Source organism: Bactrocera neohumeralis, unplaced genomic scaffold, assembly GCF_024586455.1.
Source record: "Bactrocera neohumeralis isolate Rockhampton unplaced genomic scaffold, APGP_CSIRO_Bneo_wtdbg2-racon-allhic-juicebox.fasta_v2 cluster11, whole genome shotgun sequence".
Taxonomy (NCBI): domain Eukaryota; kingdom Metazoa; phylum Arthropoda; class Insecta; order Diptera; family Tephritidae; genus Bactrocera; species Bactrocera neohumeralis.
Genome location: NW_026089624.1, coordinates 6,126,755 through 6,146,165, shown reverse-complemented (window position 1 = coordinate 6,146,165; position 19,411 = coordinate 6,126,755). Strand labels below are relative to the sequence as shown.

The 19,411-nt window shown below is 36.0% G+C and overlaps 3 protein-coding genes across 3 annotated transcripts in view; 2 read left to right on the top strand and 1 right to left on the bottom strand.

The window, feature by feature from the left end:
* The window catches only part of LOC126765715 (craniofacial development protein 2-like), a 358,631-nt gene that overhangs the window by 20,775 nt on the left and 318,445 nt on the right, over positions 1 to 19,411 (top strand). The gene's annotated exons all lie outside the window — the stretch shown is intronic.
* Positions 3,496 to 5,044, top strand: LOC126765874 (putative nuclease HARBI1). The gene is made up of 2 exons (XM_050483548.1): positions 3,496 to 4,461; positions 4,526 to 5,044. The coding sequence occupies exons 1-2, from the start codon at positions 4,075 to 4,077 to the stop codon at positions 5,042 to 5,044; spliced, it is 906 nt and encodes a 301-aa protein (XP_050339505.1). The 5' UTR covers positions 3,496 to 4,074.
* On the bottom strand, positions 5,171 to 5,875 carry LOC126765873 (uncharacterized). The gene is made up of 2 exons (XM_050483547.1): positions 5,747 to 5,875; positions 5,171 to 5,671 (listed from the first exon to the last, which is right to left on the bottom strand). Exons 1-2 carry the CDS (start codon positions 5,873 to 5,875, stop codon positions 5,171 to 5,173), a joined length of 630 nt encoding a protein of 209 aa, XP_050339504.1.

Sequence of the window (19,411 nt, the reverse complement as noted above, 5' to 3'; positions counted from 1 at the left end):
TGCACTTTTATAATAAAGATTCGCAAAATCACATTCGCTGTGCACCGAAACTGTCTGATGCTCATATTGCGCTAAATAATTTTCAAAAAATGAGTGTCAAACTTGCTAGTCAAGTGTTCAGTGACACAGTCGCTTCCGGAATGTTATCGATATATAGTTCCGGTCATATGACTTGTCCCTCGAATAGTTTTTATAATTCGGCGGAATATATTTTATTTATTAATAAATTATTTGATATATTTAATAGTAGTAATTTTGAAGCTATTTTGCCCAACAAAAAAGTTTTTTCGGCAACACCCGAACAGTTGCAATTTTTAGACGAGGCTCTTAAACTTTTAAAGACGATTAGGGTTAATTAGGATGACACCGGGGCTGACATCACTTCATCTTTCAACTACCTTAAGGATTGGATCCTTAATATAAATAGCTTAAAACAATTGTGGCGATTCTTGTCACGCTCAGGTTTTCAACATGTACAGACGAGACGATTATGTCAGGACAACCCTGAAAATTATTTTGGTCAAATCAGAAGGTGCGGTGGCAGATGTGTGAGGATAACACCTTATATGTAAATACATACAAAATATGCAATTTGTTTAAAAAATCATGGGGGTTGCGTTACGCCAACTTGGTAACCAACGGAAACTGCGAACCGACAGCTCCCAACGAAAGCTTTTCTCCTAACATTTCGAATGAAATAATAGAAAGTGTGTGTAATGACAGTTTAATGCAGGACTTATCGTGGCAAGAGTTCCAGGGACTTCCACGACCTGAACATTTGTTCAATAGGCTAGGATTAGAGAGCAACTTCGAGGTAGATGATGTTGAGGTAGATTTTTTTAGAGACAATGCATTTGCATATGCCAGTGGCTATTTTTATTTAAAAATATTTAGGGCACACACTTGCTCTCAACCCTTACCTTATTTAGGAGATGAGTTTTCAGTCGATTACCTCTTTACGCAAGAGAGGCAAATTGACAGATGCAATTTAATTAAGCCGCCTCAGGGATTTTTAGATTACTTAAAAAAAATAGAAATAATTTTTGTTAAGGAATTTGATTGCATTTGTCACAGGATAGACGTAGGGCGGTTAGTATTATTCGATAAAATGAAGCATGCCAGCCCTTATAAATGTTGTAGTAAAAGCGACAGTAATGCTAATGTAGCATTATATATTTTTCGTATATTTTTCGCCCTTAAGTTTTTCAATAGGAACCTTAGTAGACCTCACTATAAAACAAAAATATTATGTGTTTCACATACGTAGGATTTTTAGAAAAAAATAGCTGCAAAATTGGCACATAAATATAATATTTTCGAGATAATTTTATATCCTAATTTCTCTTCGGCTTCTTGTTTCGTCTTTTTAATTATATTTTGTTATTTAAAACTGGGTTCTGGGAAACTTTGACATTGTGTATATGTATATTTCTGTAAATATCATTTTAAGTTATATCCATTAAGTCTATATATGTATTGAATACATATATCTTCAATTTGTGATATTTTTAAATTAATTGTTTTGTTTTTGTGTTAATTTATTAATTTAAATTGTTGCATTAGTTATAAGAAATGTATTTATTTATCTACATATTAGTACTATGTAGCATACATATTGTAATATTTTTTATGAATTGTTTTGGTTTCTGATTTTTATATATATTCTTTTAATTTCTTAACTATGTATTTATTTTCAATATGTACATATATATATATATATTTTTTTTTATGTTGTATATGGGTGATATAGGCCTACTGGGGAACCGAGCACCCAAAAATAATATCGGTAACGCGCTATTTGCATACTTTAGTGGTAGTGTGGAAATTGCAAAATGCCCAAAAGTAGTTTATGAAACGCCGAATCTAATATTTTTCAGCAGTGGCATCATTGGCAAACGTTATAAAAAATGCGAGTTTTGACAGCTCTCTCTCGATTCAAAGAGTCTCCTATCATATTATCCATGGCGAACGGTCGTCATGTCAGCGTCGGATGATGATTTTCTGTTATTGGCATGTGCTGCAGTTCTTATGAAAAAAATAATAATAAATTAAAAAAGAAGAAGGCAGAGTGGATGAAAAATAAACACAAACTGCGTAATAAGTTTACGCGTGAAAATCTTTTCGCAGAATTACAAATATCCAGCAAAACAGATTATTGTAACTTTTTGCGAATGGATTGCGACACATTTAATGAATAATTAACCAAGGTGGAGCCATTAATTAAAAACTTAGTGATGCGAGAAGCAATACCAACTAACATGAGTTTGTCAGCAACATTGAGATATTTTTGATGATCTTGAAATTACTTTTTATTTCTTACATTTTTTCGATTAAATTTGTACATATGGAAAAACGAAAATTAATGAAAAATTATTCTGTAAAATTAGAAAAAAATTGAGATATTTGTGACTGTGACGTCTCACCTAATTAATATTTATTTAAAAAATATAATAATTTTTCTTCATTATATTCAGGTGCCGCAGTCAGAATCGGAATGGAGATCAATTGCAAACGATTTTTATGAACTTTGGAATTTTCCAAATTGCATAGGCGCATTGGACAGAAAGCATATTGCTGTAAAAAAACTTCCAAACTCAGGATCATTCTACTATAATTACAAACAAATTTTAGTGTTGTTCTCATAGCAATTGTGAATGCAAATTATGAATTTATAGTTGAGGATGTTGGTACAAATGGGCGTATTTCTGATGGTGGAGTTATAAAAGCATGGTGGAGTATGGAAAGCAATTTAAAACAAATGTTTATAATGTTCAAATGCATTAAAACCTTTTGAAACCCTATCCTGGCACCAATCGAGCAAAGAACGCATCTTTAACTACAGATTGAGTAGAGCGCGTAGAAATGTTAAGAATGTGTTTGGAATATTAGTATCACGATTTGGTGTTCTACAAAACACCATTTCCGTCGAGCCAGAAAAACCATAAACCATTGTTTTGGCCTGTATTCATTCACCGATATAATTGATAATAAAGTTACCAGCTCAGGGGATTTGGTTATTGGAAAATGGCATAAAGACATACATCTTAATACACTAGAATGTCTCTCACAGTCAGCTAATCGTTGTTTCTCCCGCCTAAACATTATTTATTATTTTTTAATCCTCTATTGTTGCCTTGGGATATCGCTCCTTATAAATTTCGAGACGGGTTTGGTATTGGTTCCTTTTTTCCTCTACTGCTGTAAGCTTTTACTTTCGTGTCCCACAATCCTTCCAAAATTTGATAATGTTCAATTAACCGTAATATAAATTTTTGTTAATTAGATGATTTCTCCATTTTATTTTATTTATTTTAAAATTTCACTCAGGTCTTTAATAAAAATAAAATTTTTTTTGCACTTATGAAAATTCACTTCACACTTTTCCGTGTCCGTATACATACATATGCTTTCAGTTTTGAGCTCATGCTCTTCCAACATGAGTGGAGATGATCAAATTATCGTCCGCCAAATAGAAATATCAAATATTTTTGATTTTCATCAAACAGAGCCGACAACAGATCGGCGTAGCGTACGTGTACCCGACGAGAGCCGACGACACCAACACACTTAAAATGTTTGACGAAATTTATTGATCGTCGCCAGGGCACTTAAGGTTCTGTTATTATCGGCCCTGTCGTAGAATCCGACTTGGAATTGGTTTTTGCCGGAAATGAAAACCGATATCGGTTTCATTTGGTGTCGCGAAATTCTATCGGAATAAGCTTTTTTCGAACATGAGCAAAACCGATATTCGAATCAGCTGTTCCATTGATGTGTTAAATTAAATTTACGCTTATTTGTAAACAATAGAGCATTTTTATAATATTTGAACTGTTTTGTGAAAATTCAAAGAAAATAACTGAAATATATTATGGCAGATGCAATTGCCATATTACTTATGATGGAAGAGGAGCAGTAACACAGTTTAAAGCGGCGAATATTACGAGATAAGAGCAACCCTCTCGAGCTGCCGGAGTCAACGTATACAAAACTTTACTTCAATGGCTATGTGTTTATAACTCACTTATTTGCAGATTTATTGCTCAATATCGCTTAAACAAAGAAGCTTTTGTTATGGTATTGGACAAAATTCAGCCACACTTACGTTCATCGACGATTCCCGCAGTGCTTCAACTTGCTGCAACGCTTCGTTTTGTGGCCGAAGGCCCATATCAGCGATCAGTGGGAAATGATGCAAACATAAGTATGGCAAGAAGCACTATATCAGAAGTGCTAACACGAGTGATAAAAACATTAGAACATTCTATATGTCATCAATGGATACAACTTGCAATGGGAGCCAGTGAAAAACAACACTCCAAAGACTATTTTTATAACAAATATAGAATTCCTGGCATCATTGTCTGCATCGATGGAACACATATTAAAGTTTTAAAGCCTTCCACTGATGAACACCTCTACTTTAATAGAAAAGGATTCTTCAGTATGAACGCTATGATTGTAAGAAATAGAACAAGTTTATGCATCAAGTTACTATTAAATGTATATGTGTTTACTTTCAAAGGTTTGCGACAGTAATATGACGATTCGTGCAGTAGATGTAAGGTATCCTGGATCCAGTCACGATGCGTTTGTTTGGAGCATAAGCACCGTTCGACAGCACTTTCTTAGGGAGTACGAAATTGGCGAACGAACTTCCAGGTTACTAGGAGACAGTGGATATGGTATTGAACCGTTCTTGTTAACTCCATACAGAGATCCTGAGTACGGCTCCCTGCAAAATACTTTTAACAGGGCTCATTCTTCGGCACGCAATGTGATTGAAAGAACGATAGGCCTTTTAAAAAGTCGCTTTCGATGCTTACAAGGTGCATTGCAATATAACCCACAAAAGGTGGTTAAAATTGTCAATGTTTGTTGCGCACTGCACAACATCTGTCGGTGCTATAACATTGAATGCCCCAATATAGAAACTATCACCGTTTCTACAGAAGTTTACGATGAAAATTCTGAAATTTTATCACATGGTAGAACGCAAAATGAGGGCCAACGGATCCGAAACGAAATAGCAAACGCTCCTTAAATCTATTGTTCTTTTGTTAAGGCACACAACATGAAATTGTTTATTTAAATACGTAAATCCTTAAATTAATTAAATTATAGAATTCATTGTACATATGTAAATAGTTTTATTTTAACGTATTTTAAATCAGTCATCCTCTTCCAAGGGATCATACTCCTCCTTCTCATGTTTGCGTAATACTTCAAGCATTTTTTTGCTGGATTTTTTGAATTCCGCGCTGACTAAAGCCTTGTCTGTCTCCCTCGCAATTTTTTGAAATTCGAGGATAGCATCCATTTTGTTAGATATGTCCAGCTTCCATTCTTTGTCGTACTCAAGAAACTTTTTTAGCCGCTCATTTGTTGTTTCTTTTGGCGTAGGTTTTTGAGCGATAGAGGTGTCAAGACGAGGACGTTTCGCAGAAGTTGAAGGGATATCGTCATCGCTTGATATTAAATATTCTTCCTCGAGACCAAATGATAGTCCCGAAACCCCTCCAACACTCTGAGCCATTTCACAAATGCGTACAATGGTTTCCTCCGTTTGGTTCAATGTATACATAGAAAATGGTCCTCCACCAGTGGCTCGGGCTTCGATTTTATTCTGCGCCAACTTCTTTTTCACTTCACTTTTCCAGTCCGTCCATATCTAAAAATAGGAGAAAAGAATTAGAAAATGGAATAGTATTTCCACTAGCTTGAGTATGAAAGCATTGTTGATTACCTTCTTCCAACCGTTCACATCCTTTATTGGCGGGCCTGCGCTGTTAAGCGACTCTGCTAATTGTTGCCAAAGGGAGTCCACAAGCGCCTTTTCTCGTTTGGTAAACCCTCTATTTTTATGTTTTCCCATGGAAATGTTGAAATAGTATCAATGGTATGTTTATATTCAAATGTGAATTACATTTTACACTTTGGACAAAATATATGTATGTACTTACATTTTATAAGAAATAGTAGCTACATCGTGTAAATATGGCACATAAAATAAAAACGTTAGTGAACGTCTGACCGTTTTGTTTCCGATAAGAAAACCTACAAACCCGGAATTCGCGACACCTTAAACCTATAAAAATGCGTTTCGAACATGAATAACGATAAGATCGGATTGTGCGACACCCTTCGAAAAAAACTGTCGGATTGAAATGCGATACCGAGAAAATCGGATTCTTCGACAGGGCCGTATATAATAGTGACTACAAAATTTCTTATTTTTTATGTTGGCACGCAAGAATGATGGAAACAAGATTGCGGAATGACGAGTTAAAATTTTGTTCGTTCTGAGCATCTACGTTACGGTTGACCAACGTACAATCAGGTGATTTTCAGTTGCTTGTTTTTCTTTGCAATAAGAAGCAATTTTGTATTGCAGGCGTACAAAAACATGATTATCGTCAAAAGTTAACATCAATGTAAGTGAAAATTAATAAAAGATATCAATATAATTGCATATTTTACAGTGAACATTTACCTACATATTCATTTCATTGTATTTTCTTTGTATTATTTAATTTTATCTCTTTGCTGTGTTTGTTTCAACGATATACATTTATGCAAATAAAAATATTAAATATTTTGTGACCAACTATCAATTTATTGTCTTATTTAATTTTCTTTTTTTGCTGTACATATATTCAATTAAGTTTTTATTTAAGGAACGAATCCTAAAATACATTCTAGCTCCGAAAAACAATTATTTTACTTTGGTGCTACAATTTACAAAATTACTTAAATCTAAGTGCTTCTGGACGTAATTTTTACATATATGCAAATCAGTACCATTTAAGTCGTCAAATACTGCTTGCAAGGCTCTCATATGCTCCATCAACATATCTGTTGGTTTTGAGAGTCCTCCTTCAGATAAGTGATCCACCCAAGTATAAGACGAACAATTTTCTGAATTGGCACACATTTCGAGGTTGTCTTTACCAAGTTTGTGGCAGATGTACCCTGCCAAATTTTCAAGCCCGTCGTTGTTGAGAATCTTCAAGTCATCATTTTTTTAATTGGGTCAGCGGAATTTAGATCAACTGACGCACGTTGAAAAATATTACCTGCAAAAATATAATAAACATACATACATGCGTATAAATAAATGGAATAAATTGTTAGTTAAGATTATTATTACAATTAAGATAAGAAACAGTGGTCAGTATGCAAAAACTTAGTTTGTATGTAAGTACATATTTGCATTTGTTAACATCAATACATTTTTATATAGGAATGTTTTCTGTAGTTTTAGGTTTATAATATACTATGTACGTTTAATATTTTGATAATTACCGGTTAGAGATAAGTAATTCCCTTCCAAATCTGGTGTGTTGTCGACTTTAGCATTTCCTTCTTCTGTGATCGCTCCTTCGTTGTGACCAACTATATAGGAACGCAGCCTATATTTGAACTCCTGCCTGTCAGGGTAATCGTGAAGACCGCCTTTTAACCTGATTACGCCGAACAAATTTTCTAAAACAACCTGGTTTAAGCGAGACTCCATCCTTTTCTGCCGTTCATTAGCCTCTGCAGGAGTTAATCTGGTTAACGTGAGAAAAGCGCTAGGTAGCAACTTCGTTAGACTCCGCGAACTTAAGTCTGCAAGAGTGTTTGTTTATAAAAGTAAAATTATTGTAATCAAAATGCTATAATTACCCATTTCAAACTGAAAATTTTTTTCGAAAGCTTCTGGTGCGAAGTGCACTTTACAAATGCATGCATTTTTAACATTAATTTTGTCCGTACGACGACAAAAATTAATCCGTTGTTTTAGTAGTGTTTTATCCTTAGGGAAATGGAAAAATCTCCATTTCGTAGCACTATTTTTAACATTGTTATTATTGCATCCGAACACTGCGCAACTCATTTTAAAAAATATTAAATTTCACAATTAATACTAGACGCGAAAATACAATTCGAATTCACATTCAAAGGCGCGGGCGAATAATAAGTCAACCGTGACGTCAGCAAGAACAGCTGACTGAAAACAAACATGCGCATTGCGTAATCTCTTTCTCTATCATTCTTGGTTGGAACGGTATATCAGTTGCTGTCCACTATAGGACCGCTTGGGAAGTGTTATTGTTGAAGCTACAAACATCATTCACCAAACAATTCTCAGAAAAGCTACCGATATATAAATATGTAGTTCTTATTCGTCTCGCAATCCGCGTTCGTTCCGCTTAGGTAAATACGTGTGGCAACAGAAAGTTTAAGTAATACTTTGTAGTATACACGAATATAAATTTATTTCAATTCATCTTAATTGACTTCAATAGTACTCATTCAATATTTCCAACTCATATCCAACTTCAAAAAGTAAGTAGATATTTTTCTCAGACTCAATTTTGCAATTTTGATCATATTTTAGTTCTGATCTACATCCTACTTCAAAATGTAGAAAAAAAGAGAATTTAAATAAAAAATGCAGCAATTGTGGAGGAAATCACACTGCTAACTACAGGGGTTGCCTTGTATGTAAATAGATTTGAAATCGAAGTTGTCACTGGGCTTTCAAGCACGTCGTAAACAAATGTTGAACATTCCTCCTAATAAAAATATTTAAATCCCCGTCCATATTTCAAAACCAGTAAATCTTAAAGACAATGCTACACAAGGGAGCTATGCAAACGTGGTGAAAGGAAATTCTGCACAAATGCAATTGCCCCAAAACCAACCAAATGGAAGCGTTGAAACTATGATTTTCAACCTTAACCCAATGTATGACACAATTTATGGCTTCAATGCAAAATATGATTCAAGAGATAATCAAATCACAAAACCAAATTTTGCAATCTTTTTTAAGTAAAATATGAGTGTATTTAACATTTGATTATGGAATGCTAACGGTGTTAACTAACATAAATTATAACTTATTAGATTTCTGAATGAAAATAATATTGATGTAATGCTTTTGTCAGAAACTCATCTTACGAACAAAAACAATTTATTTATACCGGGATTTAGAATATACTTGTATGTTACAAATCACGCAAAGGGGAAGACGCATGGAGGAACAGCAGTGTGGGTTAGAAAACGGTTAAATCATCATGCATTAGAATCTTATGCCACAATGCAATTACAAGCTGCAACAAAAATTATAAAAATCGCTTCGGGGACTTAACCCTTTCGATCCGAACGGGTCCTATGTGTCCCGCTGTATTTTCAAAGATACCTAGCGTAGAAAATAAGTGGTTAAAAAGTTGAAATTAGTCCCTTTTCGTAGCTTATACTATTCTTAACGGTATTTGATTACATTCGTGGTATTTTAAATAAGAAACACGTGTTCATTTGACAAAATAGAACGAATGGTTGGACGCGTATTTCATAATTCGCAGTGAATTTTTTTGATATTTGTAAGTTTACTGTTTTTAAATCGACTGAAACTTTAATAAATAGTTGTGTTAGTGTTTTTGACATACTGTGAAGTTGATGAGTACTAATTTTATATTGTATTTTTGTAATTATTGATATTTATAAGTTTCTGGGATATATGTGTCCCATCAGTATTCTTGTTGGGCTAAAAATGTCCCAGTCAGGATCCGACGCACACATTTATTGTTATCGTTTTACTTCTATATATTTTCAAATATTTTAATTAATTTCAAATTAATTTTATTTTATAGTCTAATATGAAATATGTTTTTTACTTTTGTTTACCAAAAATGTTCATTGAATTACAAATAAAATTAGCTTTCATATAAAAACCAGTTGAAATAATATGTAAGCCTTGGGAGCATTAAGTACTGATCGGGATAAATATGTCCCATCAAAAAATACTGACGGGACGTATTTGTCCCAGCCCCTCCCCCCGCCCCTGATTCATTGATTTCGTTTTTTAACGGAAAATATGTTTTTCCCATACCTGTCATCTCGATTTATTATGCGAATTATGTTTTATTTACTTCAACGGCTTTTCGGATCGAAAGGGTTAAGCCTGACGGCCATATACTGCCCACCTCGGTTTAATATTACAGACATCCAATTTACAAACTTTTTTGGAACACTAGGTCATAGTTTTCTAGCAGGTGGAGATTACAAAGCAAAGCACACGTATTGGGGCTCACGACTAATTAATCAAAAAAGACGACAACTATATCTCACTATTATAAATAGACACAATAACCTTGACATAATATCTCCTTATTGGCCTAGTGATCGTAAAAAAATACCAGATTTAATAGGTTTTGCTGTAATCAAAAATATATATAAATCGCACATAACAGCTGATACATGTACTGATCTATCTTCTTATCATTATCCTGTACTTATAAAGTTATGTGAGCAACCCACATTCGTTAATCCAAAAATGGGTCTAACTTCTTATAAAACAAATTGGCTAAAATATAAAAAATACGTGAGTAGCCACATTAATATTGAGTACAAAATAAATACAGGAAGAGATATTGACGAAAGCATAAGAGAACTCAATGATATAATAACTAACGCAGCTGTCTTAGCAACACCAAAAAAAAACTATAAGCCGCTTGGTCCCAGAAAAATCACTAACAGAGAAATAGAAAAGCTTGTAAATGAAAACGGGCGTGCAATGCATGAATGACAGATAAATCGTTCCCCTTCCACTCAGCTTTAATTGAAATCTGTTGCACGTAAATTTAAAAAAGCGCTTAAACGTGAGGAAGAATTCAATACCGAAATGTATATAAAGAAGTTGTGTCCAAATTCAAGCAAGAAAAATTCCCTTTGGAAAGCCCAAAAGTCCAAGAAGCCACCAACTGACTCCAACATGCCTATACGAGACATGGGTGGAAATGCAATTCTTAATCTCCGATACTGTTTTAATTCATGGAAAAAGTCGATGATTATCTTGATAGATAAACCTGGGAAAGACTTACAACAGCCGTCTTCATACAGACTCATCAGTCTTCTACCCTGTCTTTCTAAAATATTTGAAAAAGTGTTACTATCAAAGATGTCTCCTTTCCTCCACGAAAATAATATAATATCAAAACAAGAATGATAGAAACAAGATTGCGCAATGACGAGTTCAAATTTTATTCGTTCTGCGCATCTACGTCACGGTTGACCAACGTACAATCAGCCGATTTTCAGTTGTTTGTTTTTCTTTGCAATAAGAAGCAATTTTGTATTGCAGGCATACAAAATCATGAATATCATCAAAATTTAACATCAATATAAGTGAATATTAATAAAAAAATATCAATATAAGTGAATATTTTATAGTTAACATTTACCTACTAATTCATTTAATTGTGTTTTCATTGTATTATTTCATTTTGTCTCTTTGCTGTGTTTGTTTCAACCATATACACTTATGCAAATAAAAAGATTGAATATTTTGTGACCTGTATTGCTGTACATATTTTCAATTAAGTTTTTATTTAAGGAACGAATCCTAAAATACATTCTAGCTCTCGAAAACAATTCTTTTACCTTGGTGCTACAATTTACAAAATTACTTAAATTTAAGTGCCATTTAAGTCGTCAAATACTGCTTGCAAGGCTCTCATATGCTCCATCAACATATCTGTTGGTTTTGAGAGTCCTCCTTCAGAAAGGTGATCCACCCAAGTATAAGACGAACAATTTTCTGAATTGGCGCAAATTTCAGGGTTGTCTTTACCGAGTTTGTGGCAGATGTACCCTGCCAAATTCTCAAGTCCGTCGTTGTTGATAATCTCCAAGTCATTATTTTTTCAATTGGGTCAGTGGAATTTAGATCAACTGACACACGTTGAAAAATATTACCTGCAAAAATACATATAATAAACATACATACATGTGTATAAATAAATGGAATAAATTGTTTGTTAAGATTATCGTTATAATTAGGATAAGAAACAGTGGTTAGTATACAAAAACTTAGTTTGTATGCATTTGTTAACATCAATACATTTTTATATAGGAATGTTTTCTGTAGTTTTAGGTTTATAATATACTATGTACGTTTAATATTTTGATAATTATCGGTTAGAGATAAGTAATTCCCTTCCAAATCTGGTGTGTTGTCGACTTTAGCATTTCCTTCTTCGGTGATCGCTCCTTCGTTGTGACCAACTATATAGGAACGCAGCCTATATTTGAACTCCTGCCTGTCAGGGTGATCGTGAAGACCGCCTTTTGACCTGATTACGCCAAAAAAATTTTCCAATACGTCCTGGTTTAATGGTAGGTCAAAATGTAATCAATTTTGTACCGCTGTCTTAAGTCATCCAGCAGCAATTTCAAAGCATTATTGCTTTGGAGTATACCTGTAAATCATAAGTGAAATCAAAAACTGTAGAAAATCAACTTATCTAAATATATAGCTTGATTATTACCTTTTTGGAATGGAAGCAACGCATTTTTGCCAATGACTGTCATTGATGAAACCATCTCTGTCATCTGTTCCAGTACATTATTTTGCTTGTTCAAAGCCAAACCGTAGGCGTGTAAGCGCTCCCTCACTCCATCTTTGGGCACCCTGACATTCATTAGATCAAACCAGTCATTTGTCTACAAAATTAATATTTGTTATATAAGAACATTTTAATTAATATTTTAAATATTACTTACAATTTTGAAAAGTCGATGGCATTCCTCCCAATTTTCGTTATCTAGCAGACCTAAACTAGCGGCTCGAGTTATTGCTTGAGCAATTGTGTGGGAGAACAATTTTGTGGCTAGTTTAACCTTTTGCCTTTCTGCTCCTGTTACAGACAAATGCTTCTGAGAAATTTTGTGCATGATGGTCAGGTTGTTGGACCGCCGTTTACTTGGCGAATAAATTGATCATTTCCATAAATTAATGTATGGAACAATCGCGAATTAATTTGGGAAATTTCGGGAAAGCCTTTTTATAATTTGGGAACGAACAGTTAATTAAGAGTGATTAAAAACATATTCAACCGTATACTTGGCGAATTTTTTAGGGAATGGCGAAATTTAAATTGCAACAGACGTAAAATCATTTGGGAATTATCAGGAAATATTTTTTTTAATATGGGAAAGCGATGTTATAATAGTAATTATGTATTTAAAAATCTGACACTGGGTCACGTGATGGACTCAACCCTCCTCTCGCTCTAACGATCGACCGATCGTCTTGAAAATGAAGACGACGCCGTGAATTATCCAGTGGAATTTCTAAATTCTTTGGAGAGGCTTGGTATGTCACCGCATCATTTGCGTCTTAAAGTTGGATCTGACGTTATTATGTTCCGCAATCTGCGCTATCAAATACAAGGGGGCAGAATGCTTGATTCTACGAATTCCTTTGAGTTCTAACGATTTGCCATTTCAATTCAAACGTATTCCGTTTCGAGTGAAAATTGCATTCGAGATGACAATCAACAGGACACACGGATAGTCGCATAGTGTGTGGCATAAATTTGGAAATGCTATGTTTTTCACACGGTTAGATATACCGAAACAGAAACCAAAAAATATTGTTTATCAAGCTTCGTTACATTGAAAAAATTTGGAAAAATCGAAAATAAATGATTTTCAACACAATATAAATTCAACTTTCTTTTCATTTCAAAACACATAATTTCAGGCAGGACAACGGCTGCCGCGTCAGCTAGTATAATATACTTTTTAGAATTTGGGCACTTACCTGGCCGTTGGTGAAAATGCTAGCTGCATTTGCTTTTGCTCCAAATTATTTCTGTGGAATTCCGAGGTTTTAATGGAAATCCTAAGGCGTTTAATTTCTGCTGACTGCTCGCTTTTGCACTTGTTCAAAGTTCTAACAACATTATTCAGTCTTTGTCTAAAAAGAATAAGAAATACACATACTTGTGTAAGAATAAGATACTTCATCAATATCAATTAGAAGTAACAGTTCTGTTTCCAAGTGCAGTATTTTCTCGTCTTTCTCATCGATGACCTCCTATATTCTATTCTTCAACATTGTTGTTAACATCTCTTTTTTAGAACGAGATTCCACCCTTTTCTGCCGTTCATTAGTCTCTGCAGAAGCAGTGGTTAACGTGGGAATAGCGCTAGGTAACAACTTAGTTGGATTCCGCGAACTTAAACCTGCAAGTTTGGTTATAAAAGTAAAATTATTGTAATCAAAATGCTGTAATTACCCATTTCAAACAGTAATTTTCTTTCGAGTGCTTCTGGCGCGAAGTGCACTTCACAAATGCATGCATTTTTAACATTAATTTTGTCCGTACGACGACAAAAATGAATCCATTGTGTTACTATTGTTTTAACTTTAGGGAAATGGAAAAATCTCCATTTCGTAGCACAGTTTTCATCATTATTATTATTGCACTCGAACACTGCGCAACGCATTTTAAAAAATATAAAATTTCACAATTAATTCATCACTTGAAAACACAATCGAATTCACTTTCAAAAGCGCGGGCGAATAATATGTCAACCGTGACGTCAGCAAGAACAGCTGAGTGAAAGCAAACTTGCGAATTGCGCAATCTTGCTTCTATCATTCTAGATACCAACGCACCAATTCGGGTTTCGTGAATTACATAGCACGATAGAGCAAGTAAATAGAATTACTAACGAAATAAGAAAAGCATTTGAGTACAGAGAGCACTGTTCAGCTTTATTTCTAGACGTGGCTCAGGCGTTTGATAAGGTGTGGCATGAAGACCTTTTTTAAAAGATTAAAAACATTCTACCTTTAGAATTGTACAAAAAATTGGAGTTTTATGTAAAAAATAGGCAATTTATGGTAAAAGTTGGAGATTTCATATCTGATGAACGACAGATAAGGGCTGATGTACCACAGGGCAGTGTTTTAGGCCCAACTCTATACATCTTATATACAGCAGATCTTCCAACAGCTAAAATGTATTAACATCAACTTTTGCGGATGACACAGCTTTAGTGAGCCGTAACAAATGCCACATAATAGCATCAAGAATATTAGCCGAGCACTGAAGGTCTGCCGAAGAATGGCTGGCCAACTGGCGTATAAAAATGCTTTGGTACATTCCTGCAATCAAGCACGCCTTAACAGAAGAGATAAGCCTGCGTACTAATGAGCAACGTATCACCAAAACAGCTGAATCACTTGATTGAGCTTGTCTAGTTTTTAAATAGATGTAAGATTTTATAACTTATTGTTAGGCTTTTAAAATAGAAAGCAGATTCAATAAATAAAAAAGATATTGCAAAAAAAAAAAAAATTTTAGTTCTCAACTATATATTTTTTGGGCACAACTTTCAAGTTGTTTCCTAATGCTATGTTTGTACTCTGAAAACTTTGCTGATATGATGGCTTAATATATCGTCACCAAAAACAGGAAAATAACGAGTGATCAAAAAATTCGAAATTGAGTGTTTCATTGATTACGACCCACTACTTCAAATTGCTTACATATAGTAAGTACATACATATCTCCAACATTTTAAGGTTCTGCTATCAGATATAACCCAGTTTTAAGCAACAATTAAATTATGTTTCACTCATGTTCGATTTTATTACATGTTTCATTCCTTCCTCTGTAAATTTCCGAAAATGTTGTTATGTTATTTTGCATTTTAGGTGACGATATGATTTTATAACTCAATGCAAAAAACATAATTTTAAAATGCAAAGTTCATTGGCTTATGAGAAATGTTCTACTCTACAAAAATGGTCTGTAAGTTAAGAGGTAGTGATATACTTTTCGTCAAACATCAATGCTTATCAAAGGAAATAGAAAAAAAGAGAAAAAACCAAGAAAAGAGAAACATTTGACTACTTTTGTAGAACGGTGAATTTGCTATAAACTCCAACTTTGTGAGCATTTCTTTGAGTTGTGATCAATCTTCTACCCTGTCTTTCTAAAATATTTGACTATTATTATCAAAGATGTCTCCTTTCCTCCACGAAAATAATATAATACCAACGCAAGAATGATAGAAACAAGATTGCGCAATGACGAGTTCAAATTTTATTCGTTCTGCGCACCTACGTCACGGTTGACCAACGTACAATCAGCTGATTTTCAGTTGTTTGTTTTTCTTTGCAATAAGAAGCAATTTTGTATTGCAGGCATACAAAATCATGAATATCATCAAAATTTAACATCAATATAAGTGAAGATTAATAAAAGATATCAATATAAGTGAATATTTTATAGTTAACATTTACTTTCTTCTTCTTCTTAATTGGCGTAGACACCGCTTACGCGATTATAGCCGAGTTAACAACAGCGCGCCAGTCGTTTCATCTTTTCACTACGTGGCGTAAATTGGATATTCCAAGCGAAGCCAGGTCCTTCTCCACTTGGTCCTTCCAACGGAGTGGAGGTCTTCCTCTGCTTCCCCGGCGGGTACTGCGTCGAATACTTTCAGAGCTGGAGTGTTTTCATCCATCCGGACAACATGACCTAGCCAGCGTAGCCGCTGTCTTTTAATTCGCTGAACTATGTCAATGTCGTCGTATATCTCGTACAGCTCATCGTTCCATCGAATGCGATATTCGACGTGGCCAATGCGCAAAGGACCATTAATCTTTCGCAAAATTTTTCCCTCGAAAACTCGTAACGTCGACTCATCGGTTGTTGTCATCGCCCAAGCCTCTGCACCATATAGCAGGACGGGAATTATGAGCGACTTATAGAGTTTGGCTTTTGTTCGTCGAGAGAGGACTTTACTTTTCAGTTGCCTGCTCAGTCCGAAGTAGCACCTGTTGGCAAGAGCAAACCTGCATTGGATTTCCAGGCTGACATTGTTGGTGGTGTTAATGCTGGTTCCTAAATAGACGAAATTATCTACAACTTCAAAATTATGACTGTCAACAGTAACGTGATGACAGCAGATATTTCGTTTTGCCCTCGTTCACTGCCAGACCCATTTTCTGTGCTTCCTTTTCCAGCCTGGAGAAAGCAGAACTAACGGCGCGGGTGTTGAGGCCGATGATATCAATATCATCGGTATACGCCAGTAGCTCTACACTCTTATAGAAGATGCTACCTTCTCTATTTAGTTCTGCAGCTCGAACTATTTTCTCCAGAAGCAGGTTGAAGAAGTCGAACGATAGAGTGTCGCCTTGTCTGAAACCTCGTTTGGTATCGAATGGCTCGGAGAGGTCCTTCCTGATTCTGGCGGAGCTTTTGGTGTTACTCAACGTCAGTTTACACAGCTGTATTAGTTTTGCGGGGATACCAAATTCAGATATCGCGGCATAAAGGCAGCTCCTTTTCGTGCTGTCGAAAGCAGCTTTGAAATCGACGATGAGGTGGTGTGATTTGGCGCATGGTGAATATCTGGCCGGTTGTTGATTTGCCAGGTCTAAAGCCACACTGATAAGGTCCCATCAGTTTGTTGACGGTGGGCTTTAATCTTTCACACAATACGCTCGATAGAACCTTATATGCGATGTTGAGGAGGCTAATCCCACGGTAGTTGGCGCAGATTGTGGGGTCTCCTTTTTTATGGATTGGGCATAGCACACTTAAATTCCAATCGTTGGGCATGCTTTCGTCCGACCATATTTTACAAAGAAGCTGATGCATGCTCCTTATCAGTTCTTCGCCGCCGTGTTTGAATAGCTCGGCTGGCAATCCGTCGGCCCCTGCCGCTTTGTTGTTTTTCAGGCGGGCGATTGCTATTCGAACTTTTTCATGGTCGGGCAATGGAACGTGTGCTCCATCGTCATCGATTGGGGAATTGGGTTCGCCTTCTCCTGGCGGTGTGCGTTCACTGCCATTCAGCAGGCTGGAGAAGTGTTCCCTCCATAATTTAAGTATGCTCTGGGCATCAGTGACTAGATCACCTTTGGGGGTTCTACAAGAGAATGCTCCGGTCTTGAAACCTTCTGTAAGCCGCCGCATTTTTTCGTAGAATTTTCGAGCATTAGCCCTGTCAGCCAGCTTATGAAGCTCTTTGTACTCACGCATTTCAGCCTCTTTCTTTTTCTGTCTACAAATGCGTCTCGCTTCCCTTTTCAACTCTCGGTATCTATCCCATCCCGCACGTGTCGTGGTCGATCGTTTGTTTTCTCTCCGCTGCGACACGGTACTCCTCGTCGTACCAGCTGTTCTTTTGCACTTTCCGAAAACCAATGGTTTCGGTTGCAGCTGTACGTAAGGAATTTGAAATGCCGTCCCACAGTTCCCTTATACCGAGTTGTTGACGAGTGCTCTCAGAGAGCAAGAGTGCAAGCCGAGTAGAAAATCTTTCGGCTGTCTGTTGTGATTGCAGCTTCTCGACGTCGAACCTTCCTTGTGTTTGTTAACCATATTTCGGGCCCCGGCGAAGTCAATCAGCCTGAACCCATTTGGGGTTGTTTCGTCGTGGAGGCTGAAATTACCGACCGTAGTGCCAAAGATACCTTCTTTGCCCACCCTGGCGTTAAAGTCGCCAAGCACGATTTTGACATCGTGGCGGGGGCAGCTCTCATAAGTGCGCTCCAAGCGCTCATAGAAGGCGTCTTTGGTCACATCGTCCTTCTCTTCCGTCGGGGCGTGGGCGCAAATCAGCGATATGTTGAAGAACCTCGCTTTGATGCGGATTGTTTCTAGACGTTCATTCACCATTCGGCGACGGAGTCTCTCTCCCACCACGAATCCAACACCAAACTTGCGCTCCTTTATATGGCCACTGTAGTAAATGTCACAAGGACCTACTCGTCTCTGTCCTTGTCCCGTCCATCGCATTTCTTGTACGGCGGTGATGTCAGCCTTTATTTTCGAGAGGACATCAACCAGCTGGGCAGCGGCACCTTCCCAATTAAGGGTCCGGACATTCCAGGTGCATGCCCTCAAATCGTAGTCCTTATTTCGTTTGCCATGGTCGTCATCAAAAGGGGGGTCTCTCATCCGAGGCTGTCGTTTAGATTTTTACGTGGCGGGTCCCAAACCCAGCGCACAACCCTATGTAGGGGATGTTTTGCCTTCTCACATTAGCTCGCCTTCGAACGGATGTTGTTAGGCTACCCAGAGGATACTTGGTCAAAGACCGGAAGTAGTGAGCTGCTTGAGCCATGTGTAAAAGAATCGTTTCTGGCCACTCCCAAGTGAATGGCGATCAGAGAACTTTCCCACTTGCGTGAGCTTCTACACATAACTCCATCCTCCACTTTTACCTACATATTCATTTAATTGTGTTTTCATTGTATTATTTCTTTTTGTCTGTTTGCTGTGTTTGTTTCAACGATATACATTTATGCAAATAAAAAGATTGAATATTTTGTGACCAACTATCAATTTATTGTTTTATTTAATTTTCTTTTTTTGCTGTACATATTTTCAATTAAGTTTTTATTTAAAGAACGAATCCTAAAATACATTCTAGCTCTGAAAAACAATTCTTTTACTTTGGTGCTACAATTTACAAAATTACTTAAATCTAAGTGCTTCTGGACGTAATTTGTACATATGTATAGGTATCCCTCGAATAACACGGTTAATTGGTTCCGTGTTAATCGAAATCGTGTTATTTGATATTAATAAATCATACAATTTTGGAGATA

Coding starts and splice junctions, on each gene's coding strand:
- LOC126765874 (XM_050483548.1), top strand. CDS start 4,075: ATGGTATTGGACAAAATTCAGCCACACTTACGTTCATCGACGATTCCC. Junction 4,462..4,525: donor TCAGTATGAACGCTATGATT/GTAAGAAATAGA, acceptor TTACTTTCAAAG/GTTTGCGACAGTAATATGAC.
- LOC126765873 (XM_050483547.1), bottom strand. CDS start 5,875: ATGGGAAAACATAAAAATAGAGGGTTTACCAAACGAGAAAAGGCGCTT. Junction 5,672..5,746: donor ATGTGAACGGTTGGAAGAAG/GTAATCAACAAT, acceptor TCCTATTTTTAG/ATATGGACGGACTGGAAAAG.